We start from the raw sequence: 27,378 nt of genomic DNA, 5'->3' as shown, positions 1-27,378 counted from the left end.
TGTGTGTGTGTGTGTTACCTGTGTGTGTGTGTGTGTGTGTTACCTGGTGTGTGTGTGTGTGTGTTACCTGGTGTGTGTGTGTGTGTTACCTGGTGTGTGTGTGTGTGTGTGTGTGTGTGTGTGTGTGTGTTACCTGGTGTGTGTGTGTGTGTGTGTGTGTGTGAGTGTGTGTGTGTTAGTTACCTGGTGTGTGTGTGTGTGTGTGTTATCTGGTGTGTGTGTGTGTGTGTGTTACCTGGTGTGTGTGTGTGTTACCTGGTGTGTGTGTGTTACCTGGTGTGTGTGTGTGTGTGTTACCTGGTGTGTGTGTGTGTGTGTTACCTGGTGTGTGTTGTGTGTGTGTTACCTGGTGTGTGTGTGTGTGTGTGTGTGTGTTACCTGGTGTGTGTGTGTGTGTGTTACCTGTGTGTGTGTGTGTGTGTGTGTTACCTGGTGTGTGTGGTGTGTGTGTGTGTTACCTGGTGTGTGTGTGTGTGTGTGTGTGTTACCTGGTGTGTGTGTGTGTGTGTGTTACCTGGTGTGTGTGTGTGTGTTACCTGTGTGTGTGTGTGTTACCTGGTGGTGTGTGTGTGTGTTACCTGGTGTGTGTGTGTGTGTTACCTGGTGTGTGTGTGTGTTACCTGGTGTGTGTGTGTGTTACCTGGTGTGTGTGTGTTACCTGGTGTGTGTGTGTGTGTGTGTGTGTTACCTGGTGTGTGTGTGTGTCTGTGTTACCTGGTGTATGTGTGTGTGTTACCTGGTGTGTGTGTGTGTGTTACCTGGTGTGTGTGTGTGTGTGTTACCTGTGTGTGTGTGTGTGTTACCTGGTGTGTGTGTGTGTGTGTTACCTGGTGTGTGTGTGTTACCTGGTGTGGTGTGTGTGTGTGTGTGTTACCTGTGTGTGTGTGTGTGTTACCTGTGTGTGTGTGTGTGTTACCTGGTGTGTGTGTGTGTTACCTGGTGTGTGTGTGTGTGTGTTACCTGGTGTGTGTGTGTGTTACCTGGTGTGTGTGTGTGTGTTACCTGGTGTGTGTGTGTGTGTGTGTGTTACCTGGTGTGTGTGTGTGTGTGTGTGTTACCTGGTGTGTGTGTGTGTGTTACCTGGTGTGTGTGTGTGTTACCTGTGTTACCTGTGTGTGTGTGTGTGTTACCTGGTGTGTGTGTGTGTGTGTGTTACCTGGTGTGTGTGTGTGTGTGTTACCTGGTGTGTGTGTGTGTGTGTGTGTTACCTGGTGTGTGTGTGTGTGTGTTACCTGGTGTGTGTGTGTGTGTTACCTGGTGTGTGTGTGTGTGTGTTACCTGGTGTGTGTGTGTGTGTGTGTTACCTGGTGTGTGTGTGTGTGTGTGTTACCTGGTGTGTGTGTGTGTGTGTGTTACCTGGTGTGTGTGTGTGTGTTACCTGGTGTGTGTGTGTGTGTTACCTGTGTGTGTGTGTGTTACCTGGTGTGTGTGTGTGTTACCTGGTGTGTGTGTGTGTGTGTTACCTGGTGTGTGTGTGTTACCTGGTGTGTGTGTGTTACCTGGTGTGTGTGTGTTACCTGGTGTGTGTGTGTGTTACCTGGTGTGTGTGTGTTACCTGGTGTGTGTGTGTTACCTGGTGTGTGTGTGTTACCTGGTGTGTGTGTGTTACCTGGTGTGTGTGTGTTACCTGGTGTGTGAGGTATGTACTGAGCTGTAACATCCAGTTCCTCCATTGTTGTACAGCGACCCCCACCCTCCTGCCGCTCTCTACTGTGATCGAGCCTAGAGGATAGTTCTGTGGTAGCTGGATCACCAGCTCTATGAAGATATCATCTACTGAGTAGGTGGCGATCACCTCCCGCGCTGCTGAACGAGCCTTCACCTGGGACACAGGGGGGGAGAGAGAGACGGAGAAAGAGAGAGGAGTTAACTCCTCTCCGTTGATGATATCCTCCACTGACCTGGACAGAGACAACAACAACAAAAGATTTAAACTCTCAGATTGTGTGAGTTCGACTGTTCTCTCTGCTACCATACGGCCAGTGGTACCAAAAGGAGCCAATAGGACCCTGAACAGCTTCTACCCCCAAGCCATGAGACTTCTACACCTAGTGAAATAGTTAACCAAATATCTAACCAAATAGTTAACCAAATATCTAACCAAATATCTAACCAAATAGTTAACCAAATAGTTAACCAAATATCTAACCAAATATCTAACCAAATATCTAACCAAATAGTTAACCAAATAGTTAACCAAATAGTTAACCAAATATCTAACCAAATATTAACCAAATAGTTAACCAAATAGTTAACCAAATAGTTAACCAAATAGTTAACCAAATAGTTAACCAAATAGTTAACCAAATATCTAACCAAACTTTCTGCATTGAACCTTTTTGCACAAACTAGTTTTTTACTCGTCGCTGCTGCGTCTATTTATGGTTTATCCTGTTGCCTAGTCACTCGGGGAAAGTAACCATTTCTATTTATGGTTTATCCTGTTGCCTAGTCACTCGGTGAAAGTAACCATTTCTATTTATGGTTTATCCTGTTGCCTAGTCACTCGGGGAAAGTAACCATTTCTATTTATGGTTTATCCTGTTGCCTAGTCACTCGGTGAAAGTAACCATTTCTATTTATGGTTTATCCTGTTGCCTAGTCACTCGGTGAAAGTAACCATTTCTATTTATGGTTTATCCTGTTGCCTAGTCACTCGGTGAAAGTAACCATTTCTATTTATGGTTTATCCTGTTGCCTAGTCACTCGGTGAAAGTAACCATTTCTATTTATGGTTTATCCTGTTGCCTAGTCACTCGGTGAAAGTAACCATTTCTATTTATGGTTTATCCTGTTGCCTAGTCACTCGGTGAAAGTAACCATTTCTATTTATGGTTTATCCTGTTGCCTAGTCACTCGGTGAAAGTAACCATTTCTATTTATGGTTTATCCTGTTGCCTAGTCACTCGGTGAAAGTAACCATTTCTATTTATGGTTTATCCTGTTGCCTAGTCACTCGGTGAAAGTAACCATTTCAATAGAATGTTCATGATGTCACTGCGACAACTGTTGATAGACGTAAGATTAGTTGGTAAATTTGAGCGCAAATTAACTGACGAATTTACGAATGCTCAACACCCATTGAATATGACCAGTGTCAGTAGACATTGGCAAAAAAAAAAACGTAATAACATTGTTGCCAGCAGCACAGTTACAGACACCAACGCTCTCGATAACATGACAACAGCCTAACCAGCTCTGCTCGGGAGAGTAAAATGGTCAGAGTGAGGTGTTCTCTCATTTGTGTCTTGAAGAAGATAGCCAATGTTAGCCAGTTAGCTTGGGTTCTTGACTGCTGTTGTTAGGTCAGAACGGTCGGATCAGCCCTACTCCTCAGCCAGAGCGTCCAGTGTGCGCGCTGAATGCTCAGAGAGCGAAACACTGAATTTACGACCGGACAATCTGACAACGCTCTCAATTCACAAATGTACACTCTGGCACTCCAGATTAAATTTACAAAACACACAAAGTATAAACCAGCCTTTAGTCTTGAAATCTTTGCTTGTTTAGTACACTACCGTACTCTGTTTAGCACATGGCCTCACATGTGGATCCTTAAATCCTTAAAGAGATGGGTGGGGCTCAGGCTTAGGAGGGTGTGAACGATGCTGAATGGGCGGGGGTCAGGCTTAAGAGGGTGTGAACGATGCTGAATGTGGTGTAGACAAAAGAAGAGCTCTCCAGTAGGTGGACTAAAACATTCAAGGGTCATTTTCTCAAGTGGGGTTACAATTTTATACTTTCCCAGTAAACGTATATCGTTTTCTTGCTCTGTCTTTTATCCAATGTAAAAAAAAAAACACACAATTTCAAATGTTTCTACATAAGACCGAATCGGGCCAGTCGTTCACATACAGCAGTAAGAGACGAGGGTTACCTAGCGGTGTCAACCAGGGGTCTGGCAGCGTTTTGAGCTGTTTAATGGGTTGAATATAGGAGACATGTGTGCTGAGGTGAGTTTCTTAATCTCTTGTATGTCACTGCACCCAGTGTGCTTACAACGGGGACAGGGCAAATGTCACTAGGCAGCACGTCGTGTACGCAACACCACATCTGGCGTGGGTCAGGTCTGGGGGGGGGTCTGACAGGGGCCGTTTCATTTAGTATCCGTTGGGTGTAGGCTTAGGCCGTGATTGCATTTCCCCATAGTATGTTGTACCAAAGTTGACGGAATGAGAGGGAACGTAACGTTATGACTATAACTACTCTTCCTTGAAGGAGATGAAATGAGTTAGAGCGCCTGTTTAATGCCCCTACTCCGCCCGTTCCTGGGCTTGGTGAAGAGCTGTTTTTAAATTGAAAGAATAAATCCGAACCTTAAACGTATCATCTGTGGAAAGCTTCTAGGGAGCCGCGGATGTTCATTGGCTTTGTCAGGCGTGTATCCTTCAACTGAAGTCGCGAGAGTGTGACTCTCTCTCCATATTATGTTGTAGCTCGTTTCCCTCCTTCAGGGAACAGTAGTTACAGTGCCTTCAGATAGTATTCATACACCTTGACTTATTCCACATTTTGTTGTGCTACAGCCATAATTATTTATTGAAAATGATATCCAGGAAAAAAACATCTAATTTATATAAGTATTCACACCTTCAGCGGCATTTTACAGCTTTTGTTGTCGTTGGTATGACAATCAGCTTTACACATCTGGATTCTTTCTCAAGCTCTAAGTTAGATGGGGAAAGACGGTGAACAGCAATCTTCAAGTCTTTCCACAGATTTTCAATGGGATTCAAGTCTGGGCTTTGGCTGGACCACTCCATGGACTTTCAACATTCTTGCTCTCAAGCCATTCCAGCGTTGCTTTGGCAACGGGGTCATTGCCCTGTTGGAATGTGAACCTTCGCCCCGAGTCTAAGGTCGTTTGCATCAAGGATTTGCCTGTATTTGGCTCCATTCATTTCCCCCTCTATCCTTACCAGTCTCCCAGTCCCTGCCGATGAAAAGCATCCCCACATCATGATGCTGCCACCACCATGCTTCACAGTAGGGATAGATGTTAGATGGGTGATGAGCTGTACCTGGTTCTCCCCAGACATAGCGCTGTACCTGGTTTTCTCCAGACATAGCGCTTGCATGCATTCAGGCCAAAGAGTAACATTTTTGTCTCCTCAGACCACAGAATCTTTTGCCTAATGATCGGTCTTTCACGTGCCTTTTTTTGTAAACTCCAGGAAGTGATGTCATGTGCCTTTTTCCTCAGGAGTGGCTTCCGTCTGGCCACTCTCCCATAAAGTCCAGATTGCTGAAGTACTTCGGAGACCGTGTCCTTTTGGCCGGTTCTCCCATTTCAGCCAAGGAACTCCGTAGTTATGTCAGTGTGGTCATTGGGTTCCTGGTCAGGTCACCTCCACGATCAGAGTCTTTCTTTCCCGGTTCTTCAGTTTGATTGGACGACTGGCTAGTTTCATTATTTTTCCCAATTCCCCAGTGATGGAGACGACCACTGTGCTCTTGGAAACTTAAAAAAAATTATTATAATAATAAACAAATGGTTTTATACCCCTCCCCCAGATATATGCCTCATCTCAGAGAGCTACAGGCAGTTCCCTTGTGACTTCATGAGATGGTTTCTACTCTGATATGCACCAGGTGTTTCTATATAAATCGTGCTCAAACAATTTAAAATTGGCCTGCAGGTGGAACTCCTATCAAAGGATTATCAAAGGAAATGAGATGCACCCGGTGTGTCCATTTGGAGTGTCATAGCAAAAAAAGGGGTTTGAATACTTATGTAAATTAGATTATCTGTATTTCATTTTCAATTATCAAACATTTCTCAAAACATGTTTTCACTTTGTTATTACGAGAAAGAAAAAACTGTACATTTTTATCCATTTTGAATTCAGGCAGTAAAAACAAAAATGTGGAATAAGTCAAGGGGTATGGGTACTTTCTGAAGGCTCCCTCTACCACACACACACACACCCCCGCCCTCCCTCCCCTACTCACAGTCATGCTGTCGAAGGTCTGTGTGCTGGCGTGTACAGAGGAGATCTCCTGAGCAGAGAGGACAGGCGAGACGTATCGTCCTGTGAACTTATCCACCGTGTGGCTAACTCTCTTCTCCTGACTGGTCCACCACAACCTAACCATGGCAGGCAGGTCCTGTACCGCACTGTAGTACACACAACACGCCAGGTGGGAGAGCTCATATTGGATACCAGACGACTCTGTGGAGAAAGACAGAGAGAGAGACAGAGAATTAGAGACAGAGAGACAGAGAGAGAGAGAGAGAATTAGAGACAGAAAGAGAGAGAGACAGACAGACAGAGTGAGAGAGACAGAGTGAGAGAGAGAGTGAGAGAGAGGAGACAGAGAGAGAGGGTGACAGAGAGAGAGACAGAGTGTGTGTGTGTGTGTGTGTGTGTGTGTGTGTATGCTACCCACTGTTGACGTCCAGAGAGAGGCTCTCTGTGAAGAATGTCTTGTTCTCCTTGGAGACAGGCTCCGCCCCCTGGCCGATGTAGGCGGGGTTTTCAGGCATCAGTCTGAACAGGTGGAGGAGGAGCTTGTGGAGGGACTTCTTTAGATAGAGAGAGTACTGGACACGCAGCTAGAGAGAGAGAACACACAGGTCAGCTTCTTTAGATAGAGAGAGTAGACTGACACACTAATCCTTCCTTTGTCCTTGTTTCCTTGTTTCCTCCCTACTCAAAGCTCAACGACGTTCAGAAGGAAGGGCCCTGGATCCTCTCCTGCAGTGAGCTTTGAGAGGGGAGGGGAGAAACGAGGAAAAAAGACAATTGACAGCGAGTTTGAAGTTTTTCCGATTTTCTAGAGGACAAGGTGGAACGATACGACACTCACACCAGGGTTACGGTAATACTACCTATATGTACACAACTACCTCAATTACCCCTGCACATCGACTCATACCCTAAACTGTTTTAATGTACAATTTTCAAGTTTATAAACTTAGAGATGGCGTGTAAATAGAGGCAGCCAAAGTCTGAATACAGTGAGGGTGAAAGACAGTAAACAAAAAGACCTGTTGGGGAATACCTGGCGAGTTAGCTGGCTGGCTAGCTAGCCTCGCTATAGACTTAGCTGGCTAGCTAGCCTCGCTATAGACTTAGCTGGCTGGCTAGCTAGCCTCGCTATAGGCTTAGCTGGCTGGCTAGCTAGCCTCGCTATAGACTTAGCTGGCTGGCTAGCTAGCCTCGCTATAGACTTAGCTGGCTGGCTAGCTAGCCTCGCTATAGACTTAGCTGGCTGGCTAGCTAGCCTCGCTATAGACTTAGATTTGTTTAAGAGACCCGACGCTCAATCTGAACATTAACAAGCGCTGCTTGCGGTATAGTTTTGGAAGCATAAGGTCTTTATCTTTCATGTCAGCAAGAAAATAAAAGTCCAAAACGTAAAAAAGGTTAAATTACTACACACCGTTTATAGGGTTGGGGTTCCCACACGGCCATAACTCCATGTTACAGCGCTACAATGTGTTTTTCTGGATTTTTTTCCTCATTTTGTCCGTCATAGTTGAAGTGTACCTATGATGAAAATTCCAGGCCTCTCTCATATTTTTAAGTGGGAGAACTTGCACAATTGGTGGCTGACTAAATACTTTTTTGCCCCACTGTATACCCTGGTATTATGTAGATAGACCACCAGATATAGCCTGGCATTATGGAGACAGACAACCAGATATACAGTGCATTGCGAAAGTATTCGGCCCCCTTGAACTTTGCGACCTTTTGCCACATTTCAGGCTTCAAACATAAAGATATAAAACTGTATTTTTTTGTGAAGAATCAACAACAAGTGGGACACAATCATGAAGTGGAACGACATTTATTGGATATTTCAAACTTTTTTAACAAATCAAAAACTGAAAAATTGGGCGTGCAAAATTATTAAGACCACCAGATATACCCTGGTATTATGTAGCTGAGGAGACAGACCACCAGATATACCCTGGTATTATGTAGTCATGAGGAGACAGACCACCAGATATACCCTGGTATTATGTAGTCACGAGGAGACAGACCACCAGATATACCCTGGTATTATGTAGTCATGAGGAGACAGACCACCAGATATACCCTGGTATTATGTAGTCATGAGGAGACAGACCACCAGATATACCCTGGTATTATGTAGTCATGAGGAGACAGACCACCAGATATACCCTGGTATTATGTAGTCATGAGGAGACAGACCACCAGATATACCCTGGTATTATGTAGTCATGAGGAGACAGACCACCAGATATACCCTGGTATTATGTAGTCATGAGGAGACAGACCACCAGATATACCCTGGTATTATGTAGCTGAGGAGACAGACCACCAGATATACCCTGGTATTATGTAGCTGAGGAGACAGACCACCAGATATACCCTGGTATTATGGAGACAGACCACCAGATATACCCTGGTATTATGAAGCTGAGGAGAAACTTAAATGTCTGTTGTGTATTTCCATCTGTGGAATGTTTAGATAAAGCCTAGAATAAAAGACAAGGGGCGACCTATAATTAAATTGTAAAAGAACGACCTCCTACACAGCAAATGGTACGTGTGTATTGATTTATCACTATTTATGCAGGGCGAACTGCACAGAACACCAGAATAATTATAACGTTTGTTTACGTGTCAATTAATCGCTAAGGGATGGGTTACCAACTAACTAACTGGCACTCACTCACTCACTAACTGGCACTCACTCACTCACTAACTGGCACTCACTCACTAACTAACTGGCACTCACTCACTAACTAACTGGCACTCACTCACTCACTCACTAACTAACCGGCACTCACTCACTCACTAACTAACCGGCACTCACTCACTCACTAACTAACCGCCACTCACTCACTCACTAACTAACCGGCACTCACTCACTCACTCACTCACTCACTCACTCACTCACTCACTCACTCACTCACCGGCACTCACTCACTCACTCACTAACTAACCGGCACTCACTCACTCACTAACTAACCGGCACTCACTCACTCACTAACTAACCGGCACTCACTCACTCACTCACTCACTAACCGGAACTCACTCACTCACTCACTCACTAACCGGCACTCACTCACTCACTAACCGGCACTCACTCACTCACTAACCGGCACTCACTCACTCACTCACTCACTCACTAACCGGCACTCACTCACTCACCGGCACTCACTCACTCACTGGCACTCACTCACTCACTAACCGGCACTCACTCACTCACTCACTAACCGGCACTCACTCACTCACTAACCGGCACTCACACTGGCACTCACTAACCGGCACTCACTCACTCACCGGCACTCACTCACTAACCGGCACTAACCGGCACTCACTCACTGCACTCACTAACCGGCACTCACTCACCGGCACTCACTCACTAACCGGCACTCACTCACTAACCGGCACTCACTAACCGGCACTCACTCACCGGCACTCACTCACTAACCGGCACTCACTCACCGGCACTCACTCACTCACCGGCACTCACTCACTGGCACTCACTCACTCACTCTCACTCACTCACTCACTCACTCACTCTCACTCACTCACTCACTCACTCACCGGCACTCAGTCAGTCACTAACCGGCACTCAGTCAGTCACTAACCGGCACTCAGTCAGTCACTAACCGGCACTGTCAGTCAGTCACTAACCGGCACTGTCAGTCAGTCACTAACCGGCACTGTCAGTCAGTCACTAACCGGCACTGTCAGTCAGTCACTAACCGGCACTGTCAGTCAGTCACTAACCGGCACTGTCAGTCAGTCACTAACCGGCACTGTCAGTCAGTCACTAACCGGCACTGTCAGTCAGTCACTAACCGGCACTGTCAGTCAGTCACTAACCGGCACTGTCAGTCAGTCACTAACCGGCACTGTCAGTCAGTCACTAACCGGCACTGTCAGTCAGTCACTAACCGGCACTGTCAGTCAGTCACTAACCGGCACTCAGTCAGTCACTAACCGGCACTCAGTCACTCACTAACCGGCACTCAGTCACTCACTAACCGGCACTCAGTCACTCACTAACCGGCACTCAGTCACTCACTAACCGGCACTCAGTCACTCACTAACCGGCACTCAGTCACTCACTAACCGGCACTCAGTCACTCAGTCACTCACTAACCGGCACTCAGTCACTCACTAACCGGCACTCAGTCACTCACTAACCGGCACTCAGTCACTCACTAACCGGCACTCAGTCACTCACTAACCGGCACTCAGTCACTCACTAACCGGCACTCAGTCACTCACTAACCGGCACTCAGTCACTCACTAACCGGCACTCAGTCACGGCACTCACTCACCGGCACTGGCACTCACTCACTAACCTAACTGGCACTCACTCACTCACTGGCACTCACTCACTCACTGGCACTCACTCACTAACTGGCACTCACTCACTCACTGGCACTCACTCACTCACTGGCACTCACTCACTAACTGGCACTCACTCACTAACTGGCACTCACTCACTCACTAACTGGCACTCACTCACTCACTAACTGGCACTCACTCACTAACTGGCACTCACTCACTCACTAACTGGTACTAACTGGTACTCACTCACTCCAGCTGTAGACTTACATGGGAGGGAGAAGCCTTGAAGAAGGACAGCAGTAGTTTCCAGGCCAGCAGGTAGGCCAGGATACAGGAGTATTCCACAGATAGAGGTTGAACCACTGCAAACTCCCCGACACACACTCCAACCATGATGCTCTCACACAACTCCTCACACGTAGACAGGAGGGTCATCAGAGCTGCCGGGGGAGACCTATACACACACACACATACACACACACACCCACAAGCACACACACAGAAAGCACAGAGTTAAATATACACACACACACACAAACACACATAATAACTCCCAACTAAGGTCTGTTCTTCGGTCAGAGGCAAAGCCAAGGGAAACAGCCCTTACGAGGGAGTTATCACACGATAATTCCCAGGTTTAAGCCTAGCATTTAGTAATACCAGTACCAAACTAAATGCTTATATTAACCCCCACTGTACCAAACTAAATGCTATATTAACCCCCACTGTACCAAACTAAATGCTTATATTAACCCCCACTGTACCAAACTAAATGCTATATTAACCCCCACTGTACCAAACTAAATGTTTATATTAACCCCTGCTGTACCAAACTAAATGCTTATATTAACCCCCACTGTACCAAACTAAATGCTTATATTAACCCCTGCTGTACCAAACTAAATGCTTATATTAACCCCCACTGTACCAAACTAAATGCTATATTAACCCCCACTGTACCAAACTAAATGCTATATTAACCCCGCTGTACCAAACTAAATGCTGGGTTTATATTAACTGTACCAAACTAAATGCTATATTAACCCCGCTGTACCAAACTAAATACTAGATTTATATTAACCCCCGCTGTACCAAACTAAATAGGTTAATATTAACCCCCGCTGTACCAAACTAAATACTATATTTATATTAACCCCCGCTGTACCAAACTAAATGCTATATTAACCCCGCTGTACCAAACTAAATGTACCAAACTAAATGCTTATATTAACCCCCACTGTACCAAACTAAATGCTTATATTAACCCCCGCTGTACCAAACTAAATACTAGATTTATATTAACCCCGCTGTACCAAACTAAATACTAGATTTATTAACCCCCACTGTACCAAACTAAAATAGCTATATTAACCCCCGCTGTACCAAACTAAAATGATTTATATTAACCCCCTGTACCAAACTAAATGCTATATTAACCCCCTCTGTACCAAACTAAATGCTTATATTAACCCCCACTGTACCAAACTAAATGCTTATATTAACCCCCACTGTACCAAACTAAATGCTATATTTGCTGTACCAAACTAAATGCTATATTAACCCCACTGTACCAAACTAAATGCTATATTAACCCCGCTGTACCAAACTAAATGCTATATTAACCCCTGCTTACCAAACTAAATGCTTATATTAACCCCCACTGTACCAAACTAAATGCTATATTAACCCCCGCTCTACCAAACTAAATGCTTATATTAACCCCCGCTCTACCAAACTAAATGATTATATTAACCCCCGCTGTACCAAACTAAATGATTATATTAACCCCCGCTGTACCAAACTAAATGCTGGGCAAGAAGCATGGGGGAATAATGTCTAGCTTTTTTTTTCTGGGCGAGTTTATGAATGTCTGGCTGGGACAGAGGATTGACATTTGAAATGGAGTTAGGGAATCATGGCATTTTGCATTAATTATCGTGACTAACTATCTAGCAACCAATCAGAATTCAAGATCCAAACTCACCGTTTTATAAACAGACATACTGTATACACCGATACAGATATACACACACCGATACAGATATACACACACCGATACAGATATACACACACCGATACAGATATACACACACCGGCATCGTGAAAACACACATTTTAGGAACACACATCGCCTTCAGAAAGTATTCACACCCCTCGACTTTTTCCACATTTTGTTGTGAAACAGCCTGAATTTAAAATTTAATGAATAAAATTTAGTTTTTTTTTTTTTTTGTGTGGCTTTTACAATAAGAAGTTTAACATGATTTTTGAATGAATACCGTATCTCTATACCCCACAGATAAAATGACCTGCAGGGCCCTCAGTCAAGGAGAGAATTTTATACAGATTCGACCTAAGAACAGGTCGGTTTTCCAATTTCCTTCGCAAAGACGGGCACCTACTACCTACGGTAGATTTTTTTTAAATAAATGTTTTAATTAACCTTTAACCTTTAACTAGGCAAGTCAGTTTAGAACTAATTCTTATTTACAATGACAGCCCACCGGGGAACAGTGGGGGCAGAACGACAGATTATATTTTTTTTTTACCTTGTCAGCTCGGGGATTCGATCCAGAAACCTTTCGGGTCACTGGCCCAACGCTCTAACCACTAGGCTACCCTGCCGCCTCTACGCTCTAACCACTAGGCTACCTGCCGCCTCTACGCTCTAACCACTAGGCTACCCTGCCGCCTCTACGCTCTAACCACTAGGCTACCCTGCCGCCTCTACGCTCTAACCACTAGGCTACCCTGCCGCCTCTACGCTCTAACCACGAGGCTACCCTGCCGCCTCTACGCTCTAACCACTGAGGCTACCCTGCCGCCTCTACGCTCTAACCACGAGGCTACCCTGCCGCCTAACCACTAGGCTACCCTGCCGCCTCTACGCTCTAACCACGAGGCTACCCTGCCGCCCTGCCGCTCTAACCACGAGGCTACCCTGCCGCTCTAACCACGAGGCTACCCTGCCGCCTCTACGCTCTAACCACGAGGCTACCCTGCCGCCTCTACGCTCTAACCACGAGGCTACCCTGCCGCCTCTACGCTCTAACCACGAGGCTACCCTGCCGCCTCTACGCTCTAACCACGAGGCTACCCTGCCGCCTCTACGCTCTAACCACTAGGCTACCCTGCCGCTACGCTCTAACCACTAGGCTACCCTGCACTCTAACCACTAGGCTACCCTGCCGCCTCTACACTCTAACCACTAGGCTACCCTGCCGCCTCCACGCTCTAACCACTAGGCTACCCTGCCGCCTCTACACTCTAACCACTAGGCTACCCTGCCGCCTCTACACTCTAACCACTAGGCTACCTGCCGCCTCTACGCTCTAACCACTAGGCTACCCTGCCTCCTCTACACTCTAACCACTAGGCTACCTGCCTCCTCTACACTCTAACCACTAGGCTACCTGCCGCCTCTACACTCTAACCACTAGGCTACCTGCCGCCTCTACACTCTAACCACTAGGCTACCTGCCTCCTCTACACTCTAACCACTAGGCTACCTGCCGCCTCTACACTCTAACCACTAGGGCTAACCCTAGGCTACGCCTCTACACTCTAACCACTAGGCTACCTGCCACACTCTAACCACTAGGCTACCTGCCTCCTCTACACTCTAACCACTAGGCTACCTGCCTCCTCTACACTCTAACCACTAGGCTCTACACCTCTAACCACTAGGCCTGCCTCTACACTCTAACCACAGGCTACCTGCCTCCTCTACACTCTAACCACTAGGCTACCTGCCTCCTCTACACTCTAACCACTAGGCTACCTGCCTCCTCTACACTCTAACCACTAGGCTACGCTGCCTCTACACTCTAACCACTAGGCTACCTGCCACCTCTACACTCTAACCACTAGGCTACCTGCCACCTCTACACTCTAACCACTAGGCTACCTGCCTCCCAGTAGATGGTTCAAAATAAAAGAAGTCCAGTCACTTCAAAGATACAGGCGTCCTTCCCAACTCTGTTGCCAGCAGTAAAAGTTCAAGATAACTTAATCGATAATGACTAAAGCAAAATAGTACTTGAGTAAAAGTCCAAATATTTGGTATTAAAAGTAAATGTAATTGCTCAAATATACTTAAATATCAAATATAAATTATTTCAAATTCCTTACATTAAGTAAACCAGATGGCACCATTTTCTAGTTAATTTATTTACGGATAGCCAGGTGCTAGCTCTTGATCATGACTCTCAGTTCCATTACATGACACATGACATTCAATCAGACAGGAGTCATTGGACGAAAGCGTCTTCTATAAGAGGGAGAACTAATTCTTATTTACAATGACAGCCTACCAGGGAACAGTGGGTTAACTGAACATTAACATGCGGTATAGTTTTGGAAGTATAAGGTCTTTATCTTTCATGTCAGTAAGAAAATAAAAGTCCAAAACGTTAAAAAAAGGTTAAATTACTACACACCGTTTATAGGGTTGGGGTTCCCACACGGCCATAACTCCATGTTACAGCGCTTGTCTACAGAAGACTGAGGTGGCCACCTGTGCTAATTAGCTATCTAGTGTGCTCCGAGAACAGCTGTGCGTAAGCTAACTGGGGCCACCCGAGTGGCACAGCGGTCTAAGGAACTGCATCTCCGTGCTAGAGGGCGTCACTACAGACACCCTGGTTCGATTCCAGGCTGTATCACAACCCCGGCCGTGATTGGGAGTCCCATATGGCGGCACACAATTGGCCCAGCGTAGTCCGGGTTTGGCCCGGGGGTAGGCCGTCATTGTAAATAAGAATTTGTTCTTAACTGACTTGCCTAGTTAAATAAAGGTAATATATATTTGGAACACATGTAGGCAGAATACCACCTAGAGTTTGACAGTTCGCTAGGGGCACATCAACATCATCCAACATCATTTACAAACCAAGCATGTGTGTTTAATTAATGAGTCTGCCAGATCAGAGGCAGTAGGGAACTTCTTTTGATAACCGCGTAAATTTGACCTTTTTTTTTTTATTATTAGGAATGTAGTAAAGTAAAAAATAAAAAGTGGTCTAAAAGTTAAAATTGTAAAAAAAAAAATACAATTTTTTTTTTGTCCTGAATACAAAGTGTTAAATTACTGTGTTAATTACTGAGTACCACTCTCTATATTTTCTAGCATAGTGGTGGCTGGCATATAGTTAAGGAACTGGGGGGGTTTTCAGGATAAAAAATTAACAGAATGAGGCTTAATCAGCACAAAATCCTAGAAGAAAACCTGGTTCAGTCTTCTTTCCACCAGACACTGGGAGACGAATTCACCTTTCAGCAGGACAATAACCTACAACACAAGGCCAAATCTACACTGGAGTTACTTACCAAGAAGACACTGAATGTTCCTGAGTTACAGTTTTGACTTAAATCTGTTTGAAATGGTTGCCTAGCAACGATCAACAACCAATTGTGACAGAGCTTGAAGAATTTTCTAAAGAATAAATGGGTAAAAGTTGCCCAATCCAGGTGTGGAAAAGCTCTTAGAGACTCAGCCAGAAAGACTCACAGCTATTGCCTCAGGGGTGTGAATACTTATGTAAATTAGATATCTGTATTTAATTTTCAATAAATACACACATTTAAAAAAAATATTTAAAAAAAAGGTTTCAGTGTCAGTAAGGGGGATTTTTTTTTTTTATCCTTATCAATCTATACACAATACCCAATAATAACAAAACCAAAACAGGTTTTTAGATATTTTAGCATTTAAAAAAAATGGAAATACCTTACATAAGTATTCATATCCTTTGCTATGAGACTCTAAATTGAGCTCAGGTACATCCTGTTTCCATTGATCATCCTTGAGATGTTCCTACAACTTGATTGGAGTTCATCTGTGGTTAATTCAATTGGTTGGACATGATTTGGAAAGGCACACACCTGTCTATATGAGGTCCCACAGTTGACAGTGCATGTTAGAGCAAAAACCAAACCATGAGGTCGAAGGAATTGTCCATAGAGCTCAGGCACAGATCTGGGGAAGGGTACCAAAACATTTCTGCAGCATTGAAGGTCCCCAAGAACACAGTGGCCTCCATCATTCTTAAATGGAATAAGTTTGGAACCACCAAGACTCTTCCTAGATCTGGCCGCCTGGTCAAACTGAGCAATCGGGGGAGGAGGGCCTTGGTCAGGGAGGTGACCAGAACTCAATGGTCACTTCGACAGAGCTCCAGAGTTCCTCTATGGAGATGGGAGAACCTTCCAGAAGGACAACCATCTCTGCAGCACTCCCCCAATCAGGCCTTTGTGGTAGAGTGGCCAGACCGAAGCCACTCCTCAGTAAAAGGCACATGCCCCTGCTTGGAGTTTGCCAAAAGGCACCTAAAGGACTCTGGTTTGATGAAACCAAGATTGAACTCTTTGGCCTGAATGCGAAGCGTCACGTCTGGAGGAAACCTGGCACCATCCCTACGGTGAAGCATGGTGGTGGTGGCAGCATCATGCTGTGGGGATGTTTTTCAGTGGCAGGGACTGGGAGACTAGTCAGGATTGAGGGAAAGATGAACAGAGTATAGTGCAGAGAGATCCTTGATAAAAAAACCTGCTCCAGAGCGCTCAGGATCTCAGACTGGGGCGAAGGTTCATCTAAAAACCTGTTTTTGACTTGTCATTTTGGGGTATTGTGATGTCATTATGGGGTATTGTGATGTCATTTTGGGGTATTGTGATGTCATTATGGGGTATTGTGATGTCATTATAAGATTTTGTGTAGATTGATGAAGGGGGATAAAACAATTTAATCAATGTTATAATAAGGTTGTAAACGTAACGAAATGTGGAAAGGTCAAAGGGTCTGAATACTTTCCGAGTGCCACTGTAGATAAGCTAGTCTATTAGCCATATTATGACCATTGCCCTAGCTAGTTTGAATAGCACTAGCCACGTTATGACTGATGGCTGGAGGCAGCAAACAATGTACCCAGGCCTGGCCTGCTGTCATTTACAATCTGATAGCAATATGTCTGGGACCAAAAAAAGAAATGTATTGGTGAATTATATTAATAAGGCATTGAACTGCATCCATCTATTCTGACAACAATGCCTTACTGTACGTCATGGAAGGTTGAATCAAAAATAACCTCTTTTAAAAAATAAAAAATGTAAACCTCTTATAAAGATTGTTTTGTAGCATAACCTGGTCATTTGATATTTTGGACTGATATTAGGATCGTCTGTAAAAGTAGTTAAAACGCTGTGATTTCCACTTTAACTAACAGATGGACATCCCATAGTGAAACACACCCACTCGGGGCTGTTACACTCACAGACACGGTTCCTCTCCATTGTCCTCTGGCTTGGTGTCGTCTCCCTCTCCATCACACTCTGGGAGAGTAGGCATTACCCTGGGACAGACAGACAGACGGACAGGTCATGCTCCTTGACACTGAATCATCAAGTGAGCTCAGGAGGCTTGTCGTATGGGTAGGTATTCACGTACCATGCAAGAGTTGTCAACAAGTTCAAACAAACATGTTCCGTGGCAGTGAACACACAGACAGACATTTGTAATACATTGATTTGTTCTCTCTCGTACTTGTACTGTCTACCCTGTGGTAGACAGTGGGTTATAATCTTACTTGTCTAGTATGTGGTAGACAGTATGTGGTAGACAGTGAGTTATATATCATACTTGTCTAGTATGTGGTAGACAGTATGTTCTAATCTTACTTGTCTAGTATGTGGTAGACAGTGAGTTATATATCATACTTGTCTAGTATGTGGTAGACAGTATGTTCTAACCTTACTTGTCTAGTATGTGGTAGACAGTGTGTTATATATCATACTTGTCTAGTATGTGGTAGACAGTGAGTTATATATCCTTTATGTGGTAGACAGTGTATTATATATCCTGTATGCGGTAGACAGTGTGTTATATATCCTGTATGTGGTAGACAGTGTATTATATATCCTGTATGTGGTAGACAGTGTATTATATATCCTGTATGCGGTAGACAGTGTATTATATATCCTGTATGTGGTAGACAGTATGTGGTAGACAGTGTGTTATATATCGTATTTGTCTAGTATGTGGTAGACAGTGTGTTATATATCATACTTGTCTAGTATGTGGTAGACAGTATGTTCTAACCTTACTTGTCTAGTATGTGGTAGACAGTGTGTTATATATCATACTTGTCTAGTATGTGGTAGACAGTGAGTTATATATCCTGTATGTGGTAGACAGTGTGTTATATATCCTGTATGTGGTAGACAGTGTGTTATATATCATACTTGTCTAGTATGTGGTAGACAGTGTGTTATATATCATACTTGTCTAGTATGTGGTAGACAGTGTGTTATATATCCAGACAGTTGTTATATATCCTGTATGTGGTAGACAGTGTGTTATATATCATACATGTCTAGTATGTGGTAGACACTGAGTTATATATCATACTTGTCTAGTATGTGGTAGACAGTGTATTATATATCCTGTATGTGGTAGACAGTGTATTATATATCCTGTATGCGGTAGACAGTGTATTATATATCCTGTATGTGGTAGACAGTATGTGGTAGACAGTGTGTTATATATCGTATTTGTCTAGAATGTGGTAGACAGTATGTGGTAGACAGGGTGTTATATATCCTACTTGTCTAGTATGTGGTAGACAGTGTGTTTTATATAAACTACTTGTATTGAATGTGGTAGACAGTGAGTTTTATATAAACTACTTGTCTAGTATGTGGTAGACAGTGAGTTTTATATCAACTACTTGTCTAGTATGTGGTAGACAGTGTGTTTTATATAAACTACTTGTATTGAATGTGGTAGACAGTGAGTTTTATATAAACTACTTGTCTAGTATGTGGTAGACAGTGAGTTTTATATCAACTACTTGTCTAGTATGTGGTAGACAGTGTGTTTTATATAAACTACTTGTATTGAATGTGGTAGACAGTGAGATATATATCTTATTTGTCTAGTATGTGGTAGACAGTGAGTTATATATCTTACTTGTCTAGTATGTGGTAGACAGTGTGTGGTAGACAGTGAGTTATATATCTTACTTGTCTAGTATGTGGAAGACAGTGAGTTGCAGCGGTCTGGCTTTGAACAGCAGCAAAGGAGTTAGTGTGTTGAGTAGGGTCTGCAGTGCCTCAGGTAGTCTTGTCTTCTGGTCTGCCACGAACCGCGCTGGCAAGGAATTATGGGTAAGCTGCTGCAGCGGGACGTAGGTCAGAGCCATGCCCACAGACCGCAGGACAGCCAATGGGAACAGTGGATCGTCTGGCTCCTTGAAGGCCTCTACGGCAGGGGAGAAAGGACAACAAGGGTTTAAAATTAGACAAGAAAATGTATTGTCGGAAATCTCACCTTGAGGGTTACTATGGGATTAGTATGAATGTGATACTGCTTCATAATGACAGTCTAACCCCCCTCACCCCCTCATACACACCCTGACCCCCCTCACCACCTCATACACACCCTGACCCTCCCTCACCACCTCATACAAACCCTGACCCCCCTCACCACCTCATACAAACCCTGACCCCCCCCCCACCACAAACACACCCTGACCCCCCACCACATACACACCCTGACCCCCCCACCACATACACACCCTGACCCCCACCCCACATACACACCCTGACCCCCCTCACCACATACACACCCTGACCCCCTCACCACATACACACCCTGACCCCCCACCCCACCCTGACCCCCTCACCACATACACACCATGACCCCCCCTCCACATACACACCCTGACCCCCCACCACCCTGACCCCCCCCCACCACCCTGACCCCCCACCACAAACACACCCTGACCCCCCACCACAAACACACCCTGACCCCCCTAACCACTTCATACACACCCGACCCCCCACCACCACCTGACCCCTCCACCACATACACACCGTGACCCCCCCACCACATACACACCCTGACCCTCCCTCACCACATACACACCCTGACCCCCCTCACCACCTCATACAAACCCTGACCCCCCTCACCACCTCATACAAACCCTGACCCCCTCACCACCTCATACACACCCTGACCCCCCCCCAAACCACCTGACCCCCCTCACCACATACACACCCTGACCCCCTCACCACATACACACCCTGACCCCCCTCACCACATACACACCCTGACCCCCTCACCACAAACACATCCTGACCCCCCTCACCACATACACACCCTGACCCCCCCCCCACCACAAACACACCCTGACCCCCCTCACCACATACACACCCTGACCCCCCACCACCTGACCCCCCACCCCCCTGACCCCCACCACAAACACACCCTGACCCCCCTCACCACATACACACCCTGACCCCCCTCACCACAACACACCCTGACCCCCCCACCACATACACACCCTGACCCCCCTCACCACATACACACCCTGACCCCCCCTCACCACAAACACACCCTGACCCCCCTCACCACATACACACCCTGACCCCCTCACCACAAACACACCCTGACCCCCCTCACCACATACACACCCTGACCCCCCCACCACAAACACACCCTGACCCCCCTCACCACATACACACCCTGACCCCCCTCACCACATACACACCCTGACCCCCCACCACAAACACACCCTGACCCCCCACCACAACACACCCCCCCCCCACCACCTGACCCCCCCTGACCCCCACCACAAACACACCCTGACCCCCCTCACCACATACACACCCTGACCCCCCTCACCACATACACACCCTGACCCCCCACCACCCTGACCCCCCACCACATACACACCCTGACCCCCCCACCACAAGCGCACCCTGACCCCCCCCCCTCATACACACTCTGACCCCCCCCCACACCACCACCCGACCCCCCCACACACACACCTGACCCCCCACCACCACCACCACCCCCCCCCCCACACACACACCACATACACACTCTGACCCCCCACCACCACCACCTGACCCCTCCACCACATACACACCGTGACCCCCCCTCCCATCCCTACCAGTGATCTTGCCAGGCAGGGGCAGCATCAGGCTGTATATCCCCTCTATGAAGAAGTCGTTCCACTCTGCGGTCAGCTCTGAGGGCAGTAGGTCATCCACACCAGGCGGGGGCGCTGTGAAGAACTGGTTCAGCTGCACGATCAGCTCACAGGTCTCACACACCAACAACTGCACCCAGGGGTTCCACAGACACCCCACGTTATCGCTAGTCGTCTGGAGGGAGGGCGAGAGGGAGGAAGGGGCTGTAAAATGAACCTTGGTCTGGGACCTTGGTGTGATGCTCACATCCACTATAAGGCCATGGTACTTGCCTACGGATCAGGAAGAGGAACTGCCCCTCCCTATCTTCAGGCTATGCTCAAACCCTACACCCCAACCTGAGCACTCTGTACTGCAAACTCCGCTCTCTTGCTTGGCCCTCCCACCCTTAAGGGGGGGGGGGCAGTTCCCACTCAAAGGTCTTCTCTGTCCTAGCGCCTCAATGGCGAAACCAGCTTTTCCCTGAAGCTAAGAAAGCAGAGTCCCTGCCCATCTTCTGAAAACATCTGAAACACCTGACTATGACTGGTCCACCTAGCTATCTGAAGATGAATGTACTGACTATGACTGGTCCACCTAGCTATCTGAAGATGAATGTACTGACTATGACTGGTCCACCTAGCTATCTGAAGATGAATGTACTGACTATGACTGGTCCACCTAGCTATCTGGAGATGAATGTACTGACTATGACTGGTCCACCTAGCTATCTGAAGATGAATGCGCGGACTGTAAGTCACTCTGGATACGAGCTTCTGATAAATGACGAGGATGGGTAAATGTAGAGCCAGGACTATTTGCTTGTCATGGTCACATGGTCTGGGCAGCCATTTTACCTCTAGCCAGGCCAGCATGGAGCAGAGGAGGAAGTCCCACTGGCTGCCCCCGAGGATTGTGGGAAAATGAGTCACCAACCAGGACAGGAAACGCATCATCTCCACGCTGAGAGACAGCTGGGACGCGGTCGTCTTGGACAGGTCACTGGAACACAGAGGGTAAAGGGTTTTAACAGGCCACTGGAACACAGAGGGTAAAGGGGTTTAACAGGCCACTGGAACACAGAGGGTAAAGGGTTTTAACTGGAACACAGAGGGTAAAGGGGTTTAACTGGAACACAGAGGGTAAAGGGTTTTAACAGGAACACAGAGGGTAAAGGGTTTTAACAGACCACTGGAACACAGAGGGTAAAGGGTTTTAAGGCCAGGAACACAGAGGGTAAAGGGTTTTAACAGACCACTGGAACACAGAGGGTAAAGGGGTTTAACAGACCACTGGAACACAGAGGGTAAAGGGGTTTAACAGACCACTGGAACAGAGGGTAAAGGGTTTTAACAGGCCAGACAGATTCAGCTAGCTAGCCAGCCAGACAGATTCAGCTAGCTAGCCAGCCAGACAGATTCAGCTAGCCAGCCAGCCAGCCAGATTCAGCTAGCCAGCCAGCCAGCCAGATTCAGCTAGCCAGCCAGCCAGACTGATTCAGCTAGCTAGCCAGCCAGCACAGACTGATTCAGCTAGCTAGCCAGCCAGCCAGACAAGATTCAGCTAGCTAGCCAGCCAGACAAGATTCAGCTAGCTAGCCAGCCAGCCAGATTCAGCTAGCTAGCCAGCCAGACAGATTCAGCTAGCTAGCCAGCCAGACAGACAGGTAAGGTCCCTCCTACCTGCTGAATAGGAACCAGTCTTCTTTGCTGTTTCTCCATTCCATCATGGTGGCCAGTACAGCTATTAGCAGCTCCTCCTGCACTGGCGTGGAGGCCTTGAGACAGCACAACAGCACCGACACACACCCACAAACACCTAGAGGACCACAGGGATTACACACACCCTCACTTTGATATCGTGCTTGTGTATTCATTCCCATATCTACTAAAAGAAATAGAACATGTTTTGGTCATGAATGAAAAAAAGCACACGGCTAACTAGCTGGCTACAGTAGGTTCAGGCATTTCACAATGGCCTGTAAATCACTCGTTATTACTGCTAAACAAAATGCCTTTTCAGGGGAGATTCTTGTTGTTTGGTTTACTGCTTGAACAGTCACTGAGATTATATTTGTTTATCAATGCAAAATAGGCTATTTTGATGAATAGCCTATACACTGAGTATACAAAACATTAAGAACACCTGCTCTTGAAATGAAATCCATGAAATCCACACATGAACTCTATACTTCAAATCAGTGTAGATGAAGTGGAGGGTAAAGGTTAAAGAAGGATTTGAAGCCTTGAGACATGGATTGTGTCTGGGCAAGACAAAATATTTAAGTGCCTTTAAAGGGGTATGGTAGAAGGTGTCGGGTGCACAGGTTTGTGTCAAGAACTGCAACGCTGCTGGGTTTTTCACACTCAACAGTTTCCCGTGTGTATCAAGAATGGTCCACCACCCACAGGACATCCAGCCAACTTGACACAACTGTGGGAAGCATTGGAGTCAACATAAGCCAGCATCCCTGTGGAATTCAATTTCTGTTAGCACTGAAATCCCTCCAAAACACTGCCCCCGGCAACGGAGGAAAGAACGATACTGCCCCCGGCGACGGAGGAAAGAACGATACTGCCCCCGGCGACGGAGGAAAGAACGATACTGCCCCGGCCCTGGCGACGGAGGAAAGAACGATACTGCCCCGGCGATGGAGGAAAGAACGATACTGCCCCCCGACAGAGGCGATGGAGGAAAGAACGATACTGCCCCCGGCGACGGAGGAAAGAACGATACGGCCCCCGGCAACGGAGGAAAGAACGATACTGCCCCCGGCAACGGAGGAAAGAACGATAAGGCGCATCACGTTACAAGGAGACGCTCCTTCTGTGATGAAAAACGACGTTGCAACACTCTGCACTACCTCTGGTCTCCGTTAAGGTCAGGGGTTAAGGTCAGGAGTTAAGGTCAGGAGTTAAGGGAAAATAGGATTTTGAATGGGACTCAACGGTTTGGTCCCCACAAGTATAGTAAAACACGCAAATGTTTGTTCTTACATGATCAGCCATGGAAATAAAAGTGCTGAATATAAATGTTGGCTCACTATTTAAAAAGAAAATGGAGAACCAAACTATAGGAGGAAAAATACTGGAGTTTTGGCGCAGGTACAGTAGATTAGCACTAGCTATAACACTGCCTAGCAAAACAACATATATATTTATTTTTTTTGCAAAATAGATACTAAGTATCTATATAATATAGCTAAAAAATAATATTGCAATATGGAACTGTATATATCCCCCCACCCGACAACACTATATTTTATCCATATGATTGGCCGTTCAGTCAAGAACCACGCGCGAACACGTCACACAGTCAAGAACCCCCGCGCGAACACGTCACACAGTCAAGAACCACCGCGCGAACACGTCACACAGTCAAGAACCCCCGCGAACACGTCACACAGTCAAGAACCACCGCGCGAACACGTCACACAGTCAAGAACCCCGCGCGAACACGTCACACAGTCAAGAACCCCGCGCGAACACGTCACACAGTCAAGAACCACCGCGCGAACACGTCACACAGTCAAGAACCCCAGAACCCCGGCGAACACGTCACACAGTCAAGAACCCCCGCGAACACGTCACACAGTCAAGAACCACCGCGCGAACACGTCACACAGTCAAGAACCCCGCGCGAACACGTCACACAGTCAAGAACCCCAGAACCCCGCGCGAACACGTCACACAGTCAAGAACCCCAGAACCCCCGCGCGAACACGTCACACAGTCAAGAACCCCAGAACCCCCGCACGAACACGTCACAACTTCCTGAGCAAAAAGAAGAACCCATCAACTCCATTTTGATTTTTACAAAAAGTCATTCTTCAATAGTGAACATAGGTCGGCGGGTAGACTAGTCGTTTAGAGGCGAGCCAGCAACCGGAGGGTTGCCCGTTCGAATCCCGGGTCCGACGGGGGGGAAAAAATCTGTCTAAGAAGTGAGCTCGCAACGAGACGGTCGCTGGTTTCAAGTAGTCAAACGTTTAGTATTCCCTTTTCCTAGCCTGCAACGACTACATCAAGCTGGTGACTCTATAAACTGGTTGGATGCAATTTGCTGTTTGTTTTGGTTGTGTTTCAGATTACCTTGTTACCAATAGAAATGAATGGTAAATAAATGTATTGTCATTACTTTTATTGTAAATAAGAATAGAATGTGTGTCTAAACACTTCTACATTAATGTGGATGCTACCATGGTAACGGATAGGGTCACCATTACATAGAGAACACAGGGATCATGATGCTATAGAGAACATGACCCATAGAGAACACGAGGCTACAGTTTAATCAAACCATGGTCCTACGCCCTCCCAGGCCCACCCGTGGTTGCACCCCCTGCCCAGTCATGTCAAATCCATAGATTAGGGTTGAATGAATTAATTGAAATTGACTGATTTCCTTATATGAACTGTAACTCAGTAAAAAAAAAAGCTGAAATTGTTGCATGTTGTGTTTATATTTTTGTTCAGTATAATAACCAAATGTAGCCTACTACTGAATCAAATGAAATCATGTTTTATTGTCACATACACCAGAAATGTCTTCAATATAGAGAGAAAGCATGCCAACCTACAGGCTTGAAACCAATGCATTTTAACTACATCGTGTCAGGGCTAGTAGAAATTATTTTCTGGCCAGCGAGAGAAAGAAAGTTAACAGACACTGGAGTGTCTGTGTGTGACAGAGTGTATCTATGTGTGTTCTTACTGTGGTCCTCTTGCCAGTTGAGTATGCCAGCGGTAGCCAGGGAAATGAGACGTTCTCTCTCCTCTGTGGTCAGATAGGGACACAGCACCTGTAGAGTACTGAGCCTGCTCTCTGACAGGGGGAACAGACTGACACACACAAACACAGACATTAGAACCAAACCTGACTGTTTCCTTGAATGAAAGGAAAACAGGCCTGTTCCAAACCTAGTGTTCCCAAACCTAGTGTTCCCAAACCCAGTGTTCCCAAACCCAGTGTTTCCAAACCCAGTGTTCCAAACCCAGTGTTCCAAACCCAGTGTTCCAAACCCAGTGTTCCAAACCCAGTGTTCCAAACCCAGTGTTCCAAACCTAGTGTTCCCAAACCCAGTGTTCCAAACCCAGTGTTCCAAACCCAGTGTCCCAAACCCAGTGTTCCAAACCCAGTGTTCCAAACCCAGTGTCCCAAACCCAGTGTTCCAAACCCAGTGTTCCAAACCCAGTGTTCCAAACCCAGTGTTCCAAACCCAGTGTTCCAAACCCAGTGTTCCAAACCCAGTGTTCCAAACCCAGTGTTCCAAGCCCAGTGTCCCAAGCCGAGCGTTCCAAGCCGAGCGTTCCAAGCCTAGTGTTCCATCACTTGTGTTTGAAAGACAATGACTGACACCTGGGATATCACATAGTTTATCAATTATGAAACCTAACACTGAATAAAGTGGTACTGATATCTGACCTGTCAGGGTTAAAGTAGTACTGATCTCTGACCTGTCAGGGTTAAAGTAGTACTGTTATCTGACCTGTCAGGGTTAAAGTAGTACTGATATCTGACCTGTCAGGGTTAAAGTGGTACTGATCTCTGACCTGTCAGGGTTAAAGTAGTACTGATCTCTGACCTGTCAGGGTTAAAGTAGTACTGTTATCTGACCTGTCAGGGTTAAAGTGGTACTGATCTCTGACCTGTCAGGGTTAAAGTAGTACTGATCTCTGACCTGTCAGGGTTAAAGTGGTACTGATCTCTGACCTGTCAGGGTTAAAGTAGTACTGATATCTGACCTGTCAGGGTTATAGTAGTACTGATATCTGATTTCTGACCTGTCAGGGTTAAAGTAGTACTGATATCTGATATCTGACCTGTCAGGGTTAAAGTAGTACTGATATCTGATTTCTGACCTGTCAGGGTTAAAGTAGTACTGATATCTGATTTCTGACCTGTCAGGGTTAAAGTAGTACTGATATCTGATATCTGACCTGTCAGGGTTAAAGTAGTACTGATATCTGATATCTGACCTGTCAGGGTTAAAGTAGTACTGATATCTGATATCTGACCTGTCAGGGTTAAAGTAGTACTGATATCTGATCTATCAGGGTTAAAGTAGTACTGATATCTGACCTATCAGGGTTAAAGTGGTACTGATATCTGATATCTTACCTGT

The 27,378-nt window shown here is 46.1% G+C and overlaps 1 protein-coding gene across 3 annotated transcripts in view; it reads right to left on the bottom strand.

The window, feature by feature from the left end:
- Window positions 1-27,378, bottom strand: part of ltn1 (listerin E3 ubiquitin protein ligase 1) — a 68,924-nt gene that overhangs the window by 11,233 nt on the left and 30,313 nt on the right. For all 3 annotated transcript variants that reach the window (XM_042311083.1, XM_042311084.1, XM_042311085.1), the window contains exons 23-32: window positions 25,968-26,095; window positions 22,937-23,072; window positions 22,112-22,256; window positions 21,236-21,449; window positions 19,302-19,539; window positions 17,555-17,632; window positions 10,551-10,737; window positions 6,391-6,556; window positions 5,953-6,173; window positions 1,628-1,822 (exon numbers count right to left, since the gene is read on the bottom strand). In XM_042311083.1, the coding sequence (XP_042167017.1) occupies window positions 1,628-1,822; window positions 5,953-6,173; window positions 6,391-6,556; window positions 10,551-10,737; window positions 17,555-17,632; window positions 19,302-19,539; window positions 21,236-21,449; window positions 22,112-22,256; window positions 22,937-23,072; window positions 25,968-26,095 (1,708 nt within the window). The remainder of the gene's footprint in view (window positions 1-1,627; window positions 1,823-5,952; window positions 6,174-6,390; window positions 6,557-10,550; window positions 10,738-17,554; window positions 17,633-19,301; window positions 19,540-21,235; window positions 21,450-22,111; window positions 22,257-22,936; window positions 23,073-25,967; window positions 26,096-27,378) is intronic.

The sequence above is a fragment of the Oncorhynchus tshawytscha genome, linkage group LG33 (genome assembly GCF_018296145.1).
Source record: "Oncorhynchus tshawytscha isolate Ot180627B linkage group LG33, Otsh_v2.0, whole genome shotgun sequence".
Taxonomy (NCBI): Eukaryota; Metazoa; Chordata; class Actinopteri; order Salmoniformes; family Salmonidae; genus Oncorhynchus; species Oncorhynchus tshawytscha.
This window is presented reverse-complemented; position numbering and strand designations above follow the sequence as displayed.